Source organism: Carassius gibelio, chromosome A6 (assembly GCF_023724105.1).
Source record: "Carassius gibelio isolate Cgi1373 ecotype wild population from Czech Republic chromosome A6, carGib1.2-hapl.c, whole genome shotgun sequence".
Classification (NCBI taxonomy): domain Eukaryota; kingdom Metazoa; phylum Chordata; class Actinopteri; order Cypriniformes; family Cyprinidae; genus Carassius; species Carassius gibelio.
In genome coordinates this window covers 4,605,169-4,623,162 of record NC_068376.1, presented here as the reverse complement: position 1 = coordinate 4,623,162, position 17,994 = coordinate 4,605,169, and the positions used below count along the sequence as shown (strand labels likewise).

Here is a 17,994-nt window from a genome sequence, read left to right as displayed (position 1 = left end):
CACACTGTTTTGACTCTGACTTAATGCATTGTTCATCTTGAGCATGTGGAAATGTATTCATCTTTTGTAATAGTTGTGTTTGAGTCCCTCATTGTCCTCTGTGTGTAAAGATGGATCACACAATCACACGCTCACAGTTGGAAAGGGTCAGAGATGGAGATGATGCTGGAGGATTCTACATGAACCGCTATAACAAAACATAATGACACACACGGTATTATATGCTTAAAGGGTATGTACAATTTTGAACAGATAATTTTATAAAGTGAGTTATATTTGAATTATCTTGATTAAATGTACACATCTGTAATGTGGAGCTTGTTCAGGACCAATACTAAATAACATGCAATATTTATGATCCCTTTTAAAAGGATTAACATTTTTCACATTCTGCAAGGGGTTCGTAAAGCTGTGAGCAGAGCTGTTCTGGTCTCCAGGATCTCGTGCAAACACAGTCACGTTCTCCATGAGTCTGCTCTGTGTACATCGGGGTCAAGCTGAAGTGTCCCTCACAGCTTCCTGTAGAACTAGAGAAGTTTCTGCTGTAATCATTAACAGAGTCTAAGGTCAAATCACAAAGGCCTTTGTGAGGGAAGATCTTCCGAGGCGAGGTTTCTCTCATTCCTGATCTTCAACATTCCACATAGTTCAGAGAATCTGTCATCATTGTGTCTCTCTCTCTCACACACACACACACACACACACACACACACACCTGTCTGACCCTCAGGAAACTCCCTCCCTGCTTCACAAGCCTGATTCCTCATCACTTTTACCACATTCAACACTATTCAGTTCATTATAAAGTGCATATGATTGTTTTCAACTTTCAGGATATCAAATTTGCAAACTAGTTTTCCTCCGCGCTGAAGACTGATTTTAAATATGCAAACTAGGACAAGCGTTCAATGTGCTGGATTCAGTCTGAGCTCCTGATATTCAGCGAGTAACTTCATCTGTTAATGGAGGCCTGCGGAGCTCGGAAACATCATTTCCCTGCATCTACAAATACAATGCAAATCGTGTTCCCTCCGGTTGAGCTGGATGATCCCTGGACAGATCCCCTGTGAAGAGCTGCTGGAATCAGAGCACATCATGCTGGTTTGGTGCGGTCAGAGGACGACCGAGCCTGGTTTCACACAAGGTTTTGGCTTCATTTCTGTCACTGATGGAGGTTTTGTTCCTCTGGCTTGTTTAGTGACACTATCACATCACTGAATCAAAACTGAACTATAGCTGATAAACTGACTGTTTTCTATTGTCCTCTTGCATTATCAGCACACTAATTTCCTGTTTAACACTATAAACCTGCTCTGACACAGCATTAGCTACTTTACTAAACACTGTATAAATAAAGGTGACTTTAATTGACCGTAAGACTGTTTTGGTTTTATGTTCTAGAATTTCATGTTTTATTGATGATATTGTAAACAGCAAATTATCTCAGGCATTACATTCTATGTAATACGATTCAGCTTAAGCATATTCATCTCTGATCCTGATTTCTGGGAAATATTTTTGTTTTCAACAAACTGTATTTTACAGTTTGATCAATAATTGTCTCTTCTTTTGAAGGATAAGGGACATTCTGAGTAACTGTGAGCTGGTTTCACAGTTTCAGGCAGAATTATGTTTCTTGGATTTATACTGTGCGACTTCTATCTGCCCTGGCCTCATGTAAATGATATTATCCCCTATACATGTTAGATTTGAGCTTTAAAACCCTAACCCTCTTGAACATGTGTGTAACACAGAGTCAGAGACTGATGCTCGGATACTTCTGTATCACTCATGCTCTTATCAGCTCGAGGAAGCGCCCCGTGTGTAAACTGCGATGATGATAAGAGAATTAACCGCGAGGCTCCGCCCACAGCGCTGACGTCCCACTTTTTTTAAATATCACACCACTGCTAGAGCCACGCCCCCCGGTCTGCTTCATTCAAATCGATGGGATTTGCACCTGGAGGTCAGAACTGCCCTGTCACTGGTCAAGCTCCACACAAGCATCAGTGATCCGCGGACATCTGATAATACTGAGCTGTTCGAGCAGCGCTTCTGTGACTGATATCGATCTGTCTGTGATTGATCAGAACATCGCAGGTGATGGGGATTCGGCTCGGCTTCATCTGCTCGGTTCTTCTGCTTCACTGCGTCCACGGAACCCGTGAGTGTCGGTTTATGATGCAGATCTGCTTGTCTATGTGTTCAGAGCCTTGTTTCACAATTCACAAGATATTTATTCTGTTCTTTGTTTCTTCTTTCTTGGGATTACCCGATGTTGTTCAAACTCTTCCTGTTTTTGTTTTGTCTTGTGAATAAACGGCTGACGCTGTCTGTGGCTTTTATCTCGGGGTCTGTGTATATATACAGTGTATATAAGGGTTTATTAGATCCGGTATCGGTGTTTTATGATTGTATCGCGCGTGGGACAGTCACAGTGTCGGTCTCTTTAACCTCGCTCCTATGGCAGAATAAACGCGCCTCCTGATTGGCCGCCGCTGAAGCGCATGCGCGACGCTTTCGCTGATTGGTTGGACGCGCCAATCAGGGAGTTGAAATTCTGCTTCTGATTGGTCGTTTTTGACAGCCCAGTCGGACGAGAATCAGCTCTAGGTGTGTTCGACTGGAAGCGGCGCAGATCGATCGATGTATCAATCCAAGTATCAAATAGCTGTCGCGGTACTTTGATGTGAAACACCGATCGGTCCGCGTCGAACTCTGTAGACTGAGGTTCAGAGATTGTCCTGCTGCAGCTCATGAACGACCAGACTCATGCAGGTCTGAACGGGGATTTGTCGTAAAGATATCTAGAGGAAATCTGACAGGAAGTATGTGGTTTGTCCAGTTCTTGACACACACCTGATGCCGTCACGCTCAACACACCGTTATTCTCGCGGGAGTTTGTTAAACCTCAGTAAAACACACAAACGCTGAGATTCAGCAAAGAATCAAAGCAGCTTCATGATTGTGTTTCTAATGAGGACGGGTTTAGCCTCTGATCCCGATGATCTTCTGCTCTGATGCTGGAACATCTGCATCTCATTCAGACAGAAGTGTGTGTGTGTGTGTGTGTGTGTGTGTGTGTGTGTGTGTGTTTACTACTGCTGTGTGGGTTAAATGCAGAGCACAAATTCCGAGTATGGAATTCCCTTACTAGGCCACACATCACATCCATCATTTACTGAAACAGAAGAGGGAGAGACAGAGAGAGAGGAGTGACAGAGAGAGAGAGTGTGTGTGTCTGTGTGTGTGTGATAGAGAGAGAGAGATCTGTTTTGGGGAGTTTAGCTGTATTGGAACGGTGAAAGGAATCTTTACATTGCCAAAGCGTTAATAACACTCTACATAAGAATATATATAAACGTTCAAATATGGTAACAATTTTTTAAATATATAATCTTATAGTATTTATAAAGGTGTCTTTGCATATAGTGCAGTGTGAAGGTAGTTCGCATGTTGGTTGTCCTCTCTCACACACACACACACACACACACACACACACACACACACACACAATGGGCTTGTCACACCCTGTGTGTATTTGGGGAATTCAGGTTCATGGAGGAAAACCAGTTGAGTTTTAGTTGGTTAATGTGGTTTATATCAAGCACAAATATATAATTGTTTCTTAAATACTGTAGAGTCAGATCAGTCAGTTTCTCTAAACATCATTCTGGATATTTTCCATCAAGCTCCACCTCCTCCATCTCCTCTGTATCTTGGTTATGCAAATGTTTCCATAGAGACCAGTGAGTAACTGGTGGTGTGATTATTAACTCCGCCTTTGCCATTGTCTTAAAGAGACACTACACACCTGTCATCAGTCAAAGACACGGAGTGTTTCTAATCAACAAATGCTTCGTGCAAAGATTATCTCTCTCTCTCTCTCTCTCTCTCTCTCTCTCTCTCTGTCTCTTTCATTCTTTCTCTCTCTCTCTCTCACACACACACACACACACACACACACTCTCTTTCCGTCTGTCTCTCTCTCTGCTGACACATATAAACATTTAACTTTATGATTCTGTTAGATGTTTTATGAAAGTGCACAAGTTAATGTTTTAATTTTAAGGATGGGGACACAGCAAGAATGACTGATGTGATCATGTGACAGTGGAGTAGAGATGAGTGTGTAGAGCCTCACGCATGTGTGTGTGTGTGTCAGGTGCGGCCGTCTGCAGTCAGGAGCAGTTCAGCTGTGCTAATGGGAAGTGCATCACGAGCCGCTGGGTCTGTGATCAGACGGACGACTGCGGCGATGGAAGCGACGAGCTGCTGGAGTCCTGCAGTGAGTCACACACTCCTCATCACTGCACCGCTGAAAACAGTTAGCTGCGAAAAGACATGTTTACATTCACTGTTGAGATGATTGAGTGTCAGTCTGCTAATGCTCACTCTCCGCTGCAGGTAACAAGAAGTGTTTGTCGAGTCAGTTCAGCTGCGGCGGGCGTCTCAATCAGTGTGTGTCCACCAGGTGGCGCTGCGACGGGAAGTCTGACTGTGAGAACGGTGCAGACGAGCAGGGCTGCGGTAAATATAACCATCTAAAGCCCACGTTTACTAGACGACACGTCACATGTTCAGCTGTGCTCACGATGGTTTTGTTCTTGTGTTGTTTCAGTGCTGAAGAATTGCACGGATGAGGAGTTCCGCTGCCGCAGCGGTCAGTGTGTGTCGCTGTCCTTCGTGTGTGACTCTGACTCTGACTGTGATGACGGCAGTGACGAGGCGTCCTGTCCTGTGCCCACCTGCGGCCCCGGATCCTTCCAGTGCAATAACTCTGTGTGTGTGCCGCGGCTCTGGGCCTGCGACGGCGACGCTGACTGCACAGACGGCTCAGACGAGTGGACACAGAACTGCCCAGGCGGCACGGGTCAGAAGCCTCGGACGGTCTGTCGCGATCACGAGTTCCTGTGCTCCAGCGGGGAGTGTGTCCACGGCAGCTGGAGGTGTGACGGAGGCAATGACTGCGCAGACGGATCAGACGAACACAACTGCAGTGAGTCACGTGTGTTAGATGGTGTAGAGCAGACGTGTCTGAGAGATCCTTCGCTCACATCCTGTTTCTGTCACAGCTGTGTCCACCTGCCGTCCAGATGAGTTCCTGTGTAACGACGGCAGCTGTGTCCCGGGAATACACCAGTGTGATGGGAAACCTGACTGCCGGGATCACAGCGATGAGACGGACTGCACCGGTGAGGGTCACACGTGAGGATGAGATCAAGCTGCTGTCCGTCTGTACCTGTCCGTCTGTAACTGTCTCTCTCTCTGCAGTGCATGCGTGTGCCGGACCGAGCGTGTTTCAGTGTCGCAGTGGAGAGTGCATCAGAGCAGACCGTGTGTGTGACGGTCAGAGAGACTGCCCCGACGGCTCAGATGAGCCTCTCACAGACTGCAGTGAGTCTCTTTTGTGTTCAGCAGAAGAAAGAAACTCTTACAGGTTTGGAATGAAATGAGGATGAGTAAATGATGACAGAGTGTTCATTTCTGGATGAACTATTAAGGCCCAATCCCAAATCTATTTTATACCCCTTCCCCTTCCCCTTCCCCTTGTCCCATGAAACACAGTGTGAATGGGTAGGGGAGAAAATATTCCCCTAAGGATTGGGACAACACTACTATGACATCACACGACATCATTCATCGTTCATTCATCATCCAAAAATACGTCATGATGAGGAAAAAAACATATATAAGTCGTACTGGACTATAAGTTGCATTTATTTAGAACCAAGAACCGAGAGAAAACATTACCGTCTCCAGCCGTGAGAGGGCGCTCTATGTCTTCAGTGTAGACTACAGGAGAACTGAGCAGCATAGAGCGCCCTCTAGCGGCTGGAGACGGTCATGTGAACTCTTGCTTCATTTCTCTTTGTTCAGGTCAAATTAATTTTGAGAAATGAGTCGCACCTGACTATAAGTCGCAGGACCAGCCAAACTATGAAAAACAGTGCGACTTATAATCCGGAACTGTGGAACTATCACGCAGTTAATGATATGACGTCAGAAAATATTAGCGTTTTTTTTTTTTTTTTTTTTGCAAACATTTCTTTGAGTAACATGAGCGTTAATATGAACTCACAATTCAATTTAACATAAAACAAATGATTACTTTTTGTGACTGGAAGGGGGGCGGGGTGATCCCACGACTGGAGGGGGGGGGTGATCAGGACGGAGTTGAAAACTGACAGTTACTCGGTGTTTTCATACTTTATCACAGATGAGGTAAATAATGCAGTATTTGTCAAATAGGCAACAGAGACATTTCAGAAATGTTTTCATGAGCAACAAACACTCTTTATATGCTGCTTAATACAGCGCCATATTTTCAAGAATAAAGTTCAACATAATCTTATACTATTTAAATAGTAATAAAGTGGGGGTATATGTGCTTTTATTTAGTGTTGTATGATAAACATGACTCAATAAAAACAGTGCGACTACAATACAAAAGCTTTTACCATTCTAAAAACACAGATTTGTGACCATTAACTTTTCATGGGACTGAAAAGGTTCATCTAACCCGAAACACATGTGATTGTAGTCATGTGGCATCTGTGCCATCTCAAGCCGGACAAAAATTCTAACCTGCATGCACTGCTTCAAGATTGCGATTGGTTTGTGCAGTTCTGCGTTAAGTCAAACGCACCTCATGTGACTGTGGAGGTGGTCATGTGACTGTGGAGCTGATCATGTGACTGTGGAGCTGATCATGTGACGTGTGTGTTTCCTCTGCGCAGATATTAACGAGTGCCTCACTAACAAAGGCGGCTGTTCCCACACGTGCAGTGACCTGAAGATGGGATACGAGTGTGTGTGTCCAGACGGATTCCACCTGATCAACCGCACACACTGTGAAGGTGAGCTCCGTCCCCATGAGCCCAGTGCATTATGGTCTGTGAGTGTGTTTGGTCTCATCACGTGTGTGTGTGTGTGTGTGTAGACGTGGACGAGTGTGCAGACGCAGACAGATGCACTCAGATCTGCATAAACCTGCCGGGCAGCTTCAGGTGTGACTGTGAAGATGGGTTTGAGCTGGATCACATGACCAAAGACTGCAAAGCAGTAACAGGTGCGTGACCGAACAGAGACGAGTGATCAGAGGGAATTATGGGTAACGGCTCAGAGAGTGAGATGCATGTGTCGTCCTGCAGGGTCCGGTGCGTTCCTGCTCTTCAGCACGCAGCACGAGGTCAGGAAGATGGAGCTGGGCAGCCGGACGTACACGGCTCTGATCCGCCGGCAGAAGAACGTGCAGGCGCTGGACGTGGATGTTCACAACAACACCATCTTCTGGTCTGACATGAGCCTGAAGAAGATCTACAGGTGAGAGACGCTGAGCGTGACTGATTGACCACTGGCAGTAATGCGCGTTATGTAATCAGATTGCTTTTTTTCAGGTAACTTGTTAAGGAGCTCATTCCTTTTAAAAAAAGTGAAAAAGTGACGTGACATTCAGCCAAGTATACTCAGAATTTGTGCTCTGCATTTAACCCATCCGAAGTGCACACACACAGAGCAGTGAACACACACACACACACACACACACACACACACACACCCGGAGCAGTGTTCATCATTTATGCTGCGGCGCCCGGGGAGCAGTTGGGGGTTCGATGCCTTGCTCAAGGGCTCCTAAGTCGTGGTATTGAAGGTGGAGAGAGAACTTTTCATGCACTCCACCCACCCACAATTCCGTCCGGCCCGAGACTCGAACTCACAACCCTTCAATTGGGAGTCCAACCCTCTAACCATTAGGCCACGACTTCCCACGACTTCCCCTTTTTAAATTAACAACATCTGAGTTACTCTTTCAAATGAGCAGCAGTGTACTGACTGACCGCTGTCCTGTCTCTGTGTTGAGAGAATCAGGAGTGAACGCAGATTCAGATCACTTCTGGTGTGAGAGAGCCTTTACACTGGCCAGAAATATCATTTCTGTTTATTAAAAAACTAATTAGTAAACCAAGCCTAGGTGACAAAAAGTAATGTAAAAAAAGTATTTTAATGGAGTAACACAGCATTGTAATTCATAACTTTTAAAAGTAATTTCTCCCAACACTGCTCACTGATTAACTCTTTCATTGACCGCCGTCTCAGTTATTTGTTCCATTGCTCTGGTAGATTCTACTGGAAATAAAATAGTTTTAATCAGTATTTCAGCTCAGTTTATTTGCTAGTGTAATGCTGAATCAGAACATCATGTGTCATCGTGTTTCTGCGTGTGTTCATAGTATATCTCGTGTGTGCGTGTGTGTCCTACAGCGCCGCGGCCACTGACCCCGCCCACCCCAGCACTGTGATTGACAGCCGGCTCTCCCGCCCCGAGGGGCTGGCGGTGGACTGGATCCACGGAAACATCTACTGGACAGACAGTGATCTCCGAACCATCTCTGTGGCTACGGCTGACGGCAGCAAGCGCAAGACGCTGGTCAGCGAGGGCCTGCAGAATCCACACGCGATCGTTGTCGACCCGCAGAGCAAGTGAGTGTGTGTGTGTGTGTGTGGACGGGATGAAGCGTGTGTGAAAGCGCTCGTACTGATTATTGATCTGTTTCACAGTTTCATGTTCTGGACGGACTGTGGCGAGCCAGCACGGATCGAGAAGAGCGGGCTGAACGGAGTGGACCGGACGGCTCTCGTCACAGAAGGCATCGTCTGGCCCAACGGCATCACGCTCGGTGAGTCACACAGATGATGCGTGTGAAGTCCATGTAAGGCGTGTGCTGACGCGTGACACTTTGTGTGCAGATGTGTTGAGCGGCCGGCTGTACTGGGTCGACTCGAAGCTGCACACACTGTCCAGCATCAGCGTGAATGGAGATGGGCGGCACACACTGATCCACGGGGAGCAGAAGCTGTGGCATCCGCTGGCGCTGGCCGTGTTCGAGGTGCGTGGCGTCGCCGCTGAGACGTGAGCGTGTGTGTCCTTCATCCGGTGCTCATGTGTGTGTCTGTCCCACAGGAGAAAGTCTTCTGGACCAACAAACACAGTAACAGCATCTGGAGCGCCAACCGTGTGACAGGACGAGACATCGCCGCTGTGGCCGAGCACCTGCAGGGTCCGGGAAACATGGTGCTTTATCACAGTCTCAGACAGCCTTCTGGTGAGAACCACAGCGCTTCACGTGATGCGAGCGTGTTCAGTGTGTGTTTGAGCTCTTCTTCTGTGTGACGCGAGCGTGTTCAGTGTGTGTTTGAGCTCTTCTTCTGTGTGACGCGAGCGTGTTCAGTGTGTGTTTGAGCTGTTCCTCTGTAATGCGAGCGTGTCCAGTGCGTGTTTGAGCTCTTCTTCTGTGTGACGCGAGCGTGTTCAGTGTTTGAGCTGTTCTTCTGTGACGCGAGCGTGTTCTGTGTGTGTTTGAGCTGTTCTTCTGTGACGCGAGCGTGTTCTGTGTGTGTTTGAGCTCTTCTTCTGTGTGACGCGAGCGTGTTCAGTGTTTGAGCTGTTCTTCTGTGATGCGAGCGTGTTCTGTGTGTGTTTGAGCTGTTCTTCTGTGACGCGAGCGTGTTCTGTGTGTGTTTGAGCTCTTCTTCTGTGTGACGCGAGCGTGTTCGGTGTGTGTTTGAGCTGTTCTTCTGTGTGACGCGAGCGTGTTCGGTGTGTGTTTGAGCTGTTCTTCTGTGACGCGAGCGTGTTTGGTGTGTGTTTGAGCTGTTCTTCTGTGACGCGAGCGTGTTTGGTGTGTGTTTGAGCTCCTCTTCTGTGTGACGCGAGCGTGTCCAGTGTGTGTTTGAGCTCTTCTTCTGTGTGACACGAGCATGTTCAGTGTGTGTGTTTGAGCTCTTCTTCTGTGTGACGCGAGCGTGTTCTGTGTGTGTTTGAGCTGTTCTTCTGTGACGCGAGCGTGTTCTGTGTGTGTTTGAGCTCTTCTTCTGTGTGACGCGAGCGTGTTCAGTGTGTGTTTGAGCTCCTCTTCTGTGTGACGCGAGCGTGTCCGGTGCGTGTTTGAGCTCTTCTTCTGTGTGACGCGAGCGTGTTTGGTGTGTGTTTGAGCTGTTCTTCTGTGACGCGAGCGTGTTTGGTGTGTGTTTGAGCTCCTCTTCTGTGTGACGCGAGCGTGTCCAGTGTGTGTTTGAGCTCTTCTTCTGTGTGACACGAGCATGTTCAGTGTGTGTGTTTGAGCTGTTCTTCTGTGTGACGCGAGCGTGTTCTGTGTGTGTTTGAGCTGTTCTTCTGTGACGCGAGCGTGTTCTGTGTGTGTTTGAGCTCTTCTTCTGTGTGACGCGAGCGTGTTCAGTGTGTGTTTGAGCTCTTCTGTGTGACGCGAGCGTGTCCAGTGTGTGTTTGAGCTCTTCTGTGTGACGCGAGCATGTTCAGTGTGTGTATGAGCTCTTCTTCTGTGTGACGCGAGCGTGTTCAGTGTGTGTTTGAGCTCTTCTTCTGTGTGACGCGAGCGTGTTCGGTGTGTGTTTGAGCTGTTCTTCTGTGTGACGCGAGCGTGTCCGGTGCGTGTTTGAGCTCTTCTTCTGTGTGACGCGAGCGTGTTCGGTGTGTGTTTGAGCTCCTCTTCTGTGTGACGCGAGCGTGTCCAGTAGGGCTGTACGATTTGGGAAAATTGTCATATTGCGATTATTGAGGTCAATATTGCGATATACGATTATAATAAATGGTATCGTGAGTCAACTTGATGGGTTTTTAAGGAAAATGCACACACAGATTAGTAATAATGCTGAAATGTGTATTTGTAAAACTAGAAATGGTTTCAAAATAAATAATTTTTAGAAAATGAAATAACATTCTTATTAATGTAAACTTATTTTCTCAAATATATAGCTAAATTAAATAAAACAATAAATAAAAACATACACATTTTCACAAAAATAAGATATTTTAAACATTTTGTCCATACAAACAGGGACATTTACGCAGGAGGTAACATACTGAAAATAAAAAAAACAACAACTGCATATAAAATTGTTGTTCAAAGTCAAACCACTAAATCTTTTTTTTTTTTTTTTAAATGACCAACTGGTACTTTTAAATCCTCTTTCTAAACAGTTAAACTGATCACATTAGAGGTTCTTTGCCAAAAAGACAAGCATGTCTACTTTCTCTGGTTTCAGACAGGAGCGATGATTCGACACAACATTACCACTAGTGCTAAAAGCTCTCTCTGATGCAGAGCTTGTTGCTTGTATGCCCAGATATTTCTGTGCTAGTTTGCATAGCCTAGGGAAGTTTACTTTGTGAAACTTCCACCATTTCAGTGGATCTTCTCCATGGTCTACACATGGCATGTAAATGTAAGCATTGAGTTCAGCGGTCACTGCTTCTCTAAACTGTGCCATGGAATCAAATGTGGATGACAATGATGTTCTTGGTGCTGTGCATGTGGTTTCCTTGAAGAAACTGGCCAGAGTTTTCTTCTTGGCTTTAGCAGCAGGTGGACTTTCCACATCCAGGCTATCATTCTCCATCACTGCAGTGCTTTGGGCAACAGACTGCTGCTGGTGAATTTCCTGAAACAAATATTAAAAAAAATGCATGTTTTAGAAATTTGTTAGATTGAATTCTTACCAGTTAGGTAAACTCTGGTTTTACTCACTATCAATTCAGAGATGGCTCGTTCCTTCAAGGTCTGGATCTCCTCTTCACAGATGTATTGAGTTCTGAACCTTGGGTCTAGGAAAGTGGTGAAGTTTAGCAAGTCCTGTGTGCCTTCATATTTGTTGTTGAGGTAGCTAAGGATTTTTGTTTTCAGTGATTTGGTCAGTTCAGTGTCTGCTTCGTCTTCAGCCAGCACTGAGGTGTTCAGAAGATGCAGAGCAGGTTTCACACAAGATATGCTCACATAACTCTCACCAGATAAGGCATCTGTAAAGTCCTGGAGTGGGCTTAGTGCCTTGTTTACAGATTCCAAGACCTCCAGGTCCTGCCATGAAGGGAGTAGGTGTCGCACTTTGCGGTCTGTAGAGAGAACCTTGGACAACGCACTTTGCTGCTCCAGGACTCTTGCTATCATTTTCTGAGTGGAACCCCATCGTGTTGAGCAGTCTGTCACCATGGCATGCTCTGGGAGGTTCAGCTCTTGTTGTGCTTCCTTCAAGGCCACTCTTTTCTTCCAACTATGGGAGAAGTGGCCCACAATCTTCCTGCATATCCCAGTAGCTCTGTTAATGCATTGTGCATTATCTTTCAGAGCATTTTCTGTGAATGATAAGATGAAAAAAAAATGTAATACAAAATACAAAAATGACAACACACACACACACACACACACACACACACAGTGTTTTCATCAAATCATGTCACCACTCTAGGCCTAATAGTAGTAGGCAAATAGCTATGGCAGATTTGTTCTTTACACTCTTACAGAGTTATGTTTAATGCTAATTATTAGCACTTAATGAAATAGGCTACTCCTAGTATCTTTTGTGATACACATAATTTTACACTGTATTTAAAATGATTTCATTAATAAATCGAGGGTACAACTGCCCCTAACCCCATAGTTGGCCGGTCCTGTAATGAGTAGTAAATCTCCATCATGTGTGTGCTTTCAGCAGCGCTTACTACACAGAGCTGCTCTATCTGAAACACATATGTGATGGAGATTTACTACTGATTACAGGACCGGCTTTACTGAAAAGACGTGCATTTGCATGCGATTTGTCGTACTGCCCGTCTAATAACAAAATATGAAATCAATTTAACTTACCAATGGCCAAATGAAGTCTATGCCCAAAACACTGGATTCTAGTCCATTGATTAAGCTCCACTGCTTTGACAATGTTGGTGCCGTTGTCTGTAGTGATGGCGACCTGACGCTCCTCACAGAGGTCCCACGCAGCCAGTGCCTCTCTCAAGCCCAAGGCTATGTTCTCTCCTGTGTGGTCGGCGGGGAAATACGATGTTTGAAGGCAGCGGCTTTTCAATTCAAACTCCTCGTTGACAAAGTGCACAGTCAAGCTAATATACGGTTCACTTGTCCTGCTTGACCACAGGTCCGTAGTGGTTGAAAAGAACGTCACCGAAGCCATTTCCTTTTGAACTTCGTCACGGCGCGAGTTATAAAGTTTAGGTATCGCTACTTGAGAGAAATAGTTTCGAGAGGGCAGCTGGTACCTCTTGTCCAGTGTGCGGATCATTTTCTGAAATCCCACTTTACTTACGGTGTGTATGGGCGTCATGTCTTTTGCCAAGTAGTAGGTTATGGAGTCGGTGATTTCTTTATGTCTATGCGAAGACTTATCATATGGCGTGAGACTTGCAAACACATCTGTAATTGCGCATTGTTTTGTTCGGGGAACAGCTTGTGCCTTGTTTCCTTCACCTGTCTCTTTACTAATCTGGGTTTTCATCGTCATGCATTCATCATATTTTTCTCTGTGCTGTTTCAGGTGCTGATATAAATTTGTCGTATTGCCACGTGATGTAGCGACTTTAATTTTGCAAATCTTGCACAGTACATCTCTCTGCTCAGTGTCAGTAATCTCAAATCCGAAATATCGCCATATAACAGAGGTAGAGTTTTTTTTGGCTACCAGATCAGTCTCCTCGGCATCCATCTTCGTTCTGGTCTCTCAGCGCTGCTCACAAAAGTGAACACGCACGCCACACGTGCACTTGCTTATACTGATAGACTGTCAGATCTTTTTTTTTTTCATCTTTTTTTGTTTGTTTTGTTAGCGGCACGAAAAATCGGCAAACTGTTCTCAGAAAATGTGTGTTTAAGTCCACACACTTATTTATTTAATATAATCGCAACATTTCCCGTCATATAATCGCACAGGCTGACATCGCGATTGCGATTACGATACGATTAATCGTGCAGCACTAGTGTCCAGTGCGTGTTTGAGCTCTTCTTCTGTGTGACACGAGCATGTTCAGTGTGTGTGTTTGAGCTCTTCTTCTGTGTGATGCGAGCGTGTTCAGTGTGTGTTTGAGCTGTTCTTCTGTAATGCGAGCGTGTCCAGTGCGTGTTTGAGCTCTTCTTCTGTGTGACGCGAGCGTGTTCAGTGCGTGTTTGAGCTGTTCTTCTGTGACGCGAGCGTGTTCTGTGTGTGTTTGAGCTGTTCTTCTGTGACGCGAGCGTGTTCGGTGTGTGTTTGAGCTCTTCTTCTGTGTGACACGAGCATGTTCAGTGTGTGTTTGAGCACTTCTTCTGTGTGACGCGAGCGTGTCCAGTGTGTGTCTGAGCTCTTCTGTGTGACGCGAGCATGTTCAGTGTGTGTTTGAGCTCTTCTTCTGTGTGACACGAGTGTGTTCAGTGTGTGTGTTTGAGCTCTTCTTCTGTGTGACGCGAGCATGTTCAGTGTGTGTTTGAGCTCTTCTTCTGTGTGACGCGAGCGTGTCCAGTGTGTGTTTGAGCTCTTCTGTGTGACGCGAGCGTGTCCAGTGCGTGTTTGAGCTCTTCTTCTGTGTGACGCGAGCGTGTTCAGTGTGTGTGTTTGAGCTCTTCTTCTGTGTGACGCGAGCATGTTCAGTGTGTGTGTTTGAGCTCTTCTTCTGTGTGACGCAAGCGTGTTCAGTGTGTGTTTGAGCTCTTCTTCTGTGTGACGCGAGCGTGTCCAGTGCGTGTTTGAGCTCTTCTTCTGTGTGACGCGAGCGTGTTCAGTGTGTGTGTTTGAGCTCTTCTTCTGTGTGACGCGAGCATGTTCAGTGTGTGTTTGAGCTCTTCTTCTGTGTGACGCAAGCGTGTTCAGTGTGTGTTTGAGCTCTTCTTCTGTGTGACGCGAGCGTGTTCGGTGTGTGTTTGAGCTGTTTTTCTGTGACGCGAGCGTGTTCAGTGTGTGTTTGAGCTGTTCTTCTGTGACGCGAGCGTGTTCAGTGTGTGTTTGAGCTCTTCTTCTGTGTGACGCGAGCATGTTCAGTGTTTGTTTGAGCTCTTCTTCTGTGTGACGCGAGCGTGTTCAGTGTGTGTTTGAGCTCTTCTTCTGTGTGACGCGAGCATGTTCAGTGTGTGTATGAGCTCTTCTTCTGTGTGACGCGAGCGTGTTCAGTGTGTGTTTGAGCTCTTCTTCTGTGTGACGCGAGCGTGTTCGGTGTGTGTTTGAGCTGTTTTTCTGTGACGCGAGCGTGTTCAGTGTGTGTTTGAGCTGTTCTTCTGTGACGCGAGCGTGTTCAGTGTGTGTTTGAGCTCTTCTTCTGTGTGACGCGAGCATGTTCAGTGTTTGTTTGAGCTCTTCTTCTGTGTGACGCGAGCGTGTTCAGTGTGTGTTTGAGCTCTTCTTCTGTGTGACGCGAGCATGTTCAGTGTGTGTATGAGCTCTTCTTCTGTGTGACGCGAGCGTGTTCAGTGTGTGTTTGAGCTCTTCTTCTGTGTGACGCGAGCGTGTTCAGTGTGTGTTTGAGCTCTTCTTCTGTGTGACGCGAGCATGTTCAGTGTGTGTATGAGCTCTTCTTCTGTGTGACGCGAGCATGTTCAGTGTGTGTTTGAGCTCTTCTTCTGTGTGACGCGAGCGTGTTCAGTGTGTGTTTGAGCTCTTCTTCTGTGTGACGCGAGCGTGTCCAGTGTGTGTTTGAGCTCTTCTTCTGTGTGACGCGAGCGTGTTCAGTGTGTGTGTGAGCTGTTCTTCTGTGTCTCAGTCGGTGATCTGCAGGTTTGTTGTTGTTCTGGCAGGAAAGGACTGGTGCAGAGAAGGCGGCGGCTGTGAGTTTCTGTGTCTGCCGGCGCCGCAGATTAACACGCACTCGCCCAAATACACCTGCGCCTGTCCTGATCACATGACCCTGGGTGCAGACATGAAGACGTGTGTGTCCGGTGTGAGCAGCACGGCTCCGAGCAGAACTGCACACAGACGCTCCGGATCAATGCCTGACCATACGGGCTCTCGGAGCGGTCAGTCCATCATCCTGTCTGATGCATGTTCACCCCCCCCCCATCGCACACTTAACATCTGTCTGCTTCTTTACAGAAATTAATGGAGAACATGAGCCAGTTTCCAGCCCTTCCCAGCATCCCACAGTCTTGTACATCACACTTCCAATCGGTCAGTAAAACTTCATTCTCATAATACACACGAGTGTCTCACTGACCGATCGGCTCAGTGACCATCTCTCTCTCTCTCTCTCTCTCAGCCGCCGTGTGTCTGCTGGGGGTTGGCAGTGTGTTGCTATGGAGACACTGGCGGCAGAAGAACACCAACACCATCCACTTCACCAACCCAGTGTACCAGAAGAAGACCGACGACACGGTGCACATCTTCAGGAGCCCCAGTCTGGACGGATACTCGCATCCATCGGTACCTCACTCACTTAAACACTCACACACACTCACTCACTCTCTCTCTCTCTCTCTCACACACACACACAAACACACACACAGAGACAGCTGTCAATCAAACTGTTATCAGATATTTGATGTAAATCTGGATGAATTAAGAGCACTGTAAGCAGAACTGATTCGTCCTGATGAGGCAGAAACATGAAAGTTACTGACTTATTTGACTAGAACAAAAGAGTCAGAGTCTTTTATCACACATTTGACTGATCGACTGAACCGGTGTTAATGTGTGTGTGTGTGTGTGTGTGTGTGTTTGTGTCTCAGTGTCAGATGATCAGTGTGGATGAAGACGCAGCCTGACGCTCCTCCAGAAGTTCCTCCAGAAGCTCAAGGTCACTTTAAATGCTGCTCAGCGAGCTGAAGGAAACACTCGTCCACATGTGCGAAGCGATCCCAGGATCCGCCCTGGATTTAATCATGCCTCTATCATATAAGGAATGTAGAAACACACACACACACACTCACACTCACACACACTCCTGTCTAACGGACATCATCACAGTGAAGAGCAGAAGATCTCAAACAGAGACTCTTCTGGAGTCTGTGTCTTTGCTACAAACACAACGCTGTTTCATTTGTGATTCGTGAGCTTTTAAGATCCTCTTATTGAAGGTATTACCACTTTGTAATATTTAATATGATCTTTGTAAATGTTTGTGATTATGTGGAGGGCAGACGGGTGTCTCTCTTCTTGCACTAAGTTTGTTGTCTGTCACAGATTTTATTTATATTTCTCCTTCACAGACACACTTGAACAGTCTGTTTGACTTTGTTTTGATGAATGCACAGCGCTCCTTTAGTAATAATGAGAATGACAGTGCATTAGTTCTGTTTCATTCTGTAGACTGCATCTGGGCCTTAAATCTGATCGTGCCTGTGTAATGTTTGAATGTGTGAAAAATCCACGATGCCTTCAACACGTGAGCGTGAATCAGTGCTCAGGGTGACCTCTGACCTCACCTGTCCGTTAGAGTCACGTGTTTATGTTCTGTTGTTGTTGTGCATGCTCCAGTGCAGCGTGTTATGTGAAGGATCGGAGCGTGCTCGCTGTTATCAGATGAATGAAGAATCATTAATCTACAGTCTGTCTCTCCTTCATCACACCGTCTAAACCCAAGACTTTGTACGAAGAACACTCTTATTTATTGTGTAAATGTACAATTTTGAGTTTCTTGCTTTTCTTTTGAATGTGTTGTTTATCAGATGCTATATAGAAATATCGTCCAGAAATCGATGTGCACTACAGAGGAAGTGAACCTGCGTCATTCAGGGACTTTTATACGTTTATGAAGGATGAAACACAAATGTGGAGTAAAAGTGAAGTCTTGAATGGATTCTCATTCTGTTACTGATGCGCCATTTGAGTTCAGTTTGACTGTTGTGAAGAAGGGATAAACCTGTTGGAGTTTTAATTCTTTATCTCAGGACTGGTGGTCCAGTGATCGGAATATAATGACACCCAAAGAAACAACTCAGCTGTTTTTGACATTGTTTTTAAATAAATGCACATTTTGAAACCAGAAATCTGTGTGTTTGTGTTGATTTCTTGATGCTGCTGCTGTTCCGTTTCTCTCTGGTGTTTATTCAAGTGTTGGTCTGAGATTCACTTTCATCCAGATATCAGGCCCTTATTCACGAAACATCTTAAGGCTAAAACTAGCTCCTAAATCTGTAAAGCGTTCGGAGCAGTGAAGAGGACTAAAACCAAATCTAAAATATCCCAAAGTAGCTGTTGCCAGCAATCTACCTCAGAATATAAACATTT

The 17,994-nt window shown here is 45.9% G+C and overlaps 2 protein-coding genes across 3 annotated transcripts; one reads left to right on the top strand and one right to left on the bottom strand.

Moving 5' to 3' along the window:
- Positions 1–1,927: 1,927 nt before the first annotated feature.
- ldlrb (low density lipoprotein receptor b) lies at positions 1,928–17,753 on the top strand. 2 transcript variants are annotated; one of them, XM_052599055.1, is made up of 17 exons: positions 1,928–2,164; positions 4,166–4,288; positions 4,408–4,530; positions 4,622–4,999; positions 5,076–5,195; positions 5,275–5,397; positions 6,741–6,860; positions 6,944–7,072; positions 7,155–7,326; positions 8,266–8,484; positions 8,563–8,681; positions 8,752–8,891; positions 8,966–9,107; positions 15,567–15,785; positions 15,862–15,936; positions 16,025–16,188; positions 16,494–17,753. In XM_052599055.1, exons 1-17 carry the CDS (start codon positions 2,104–2,106, stop codon positions 16,527–16,529), a joined length of 2,463 nt encoding a protein of 820 aa, XP_052455015.1. In that variant the 5' UTR covers positions 1,928–2,103; the 3' UTR covers positions 16,530–17,753. The 2 variants fall into 2 exon arrangements, with proteins under 2 accessions (XP_052455015.1, XP_052455016.1); XM_052599056.1 differs by lacking the exon at positions 5,275–5,397 and having other exon boundaries at positions 1,933–2,164.
- Positions 11,137–13,743, bottom strand: LOC128015326 (E3 SUMO-protein ligase ZBED1-like). Its single transcript, XM_052599057.1, has 2 exons — positions 12,663–13,743; positions 11,137–12,151 (listed from the first exon to the last, which is right to left on the bottom strand). The coding sequence occupies exons 1-2, from the start codon at positions 13,510–13,512 to the stop codon at positions 11,505–11,507; spliced, it is 1,497 nt and encodes a 498-aa protein (XP_052455017.1). The 5' UTR covers positions 13,513–13,743; the 3' UTR covers positions 11,137–11,504.
- Positions 17,754–17,994: the final 241 nt, after the last annotated feature.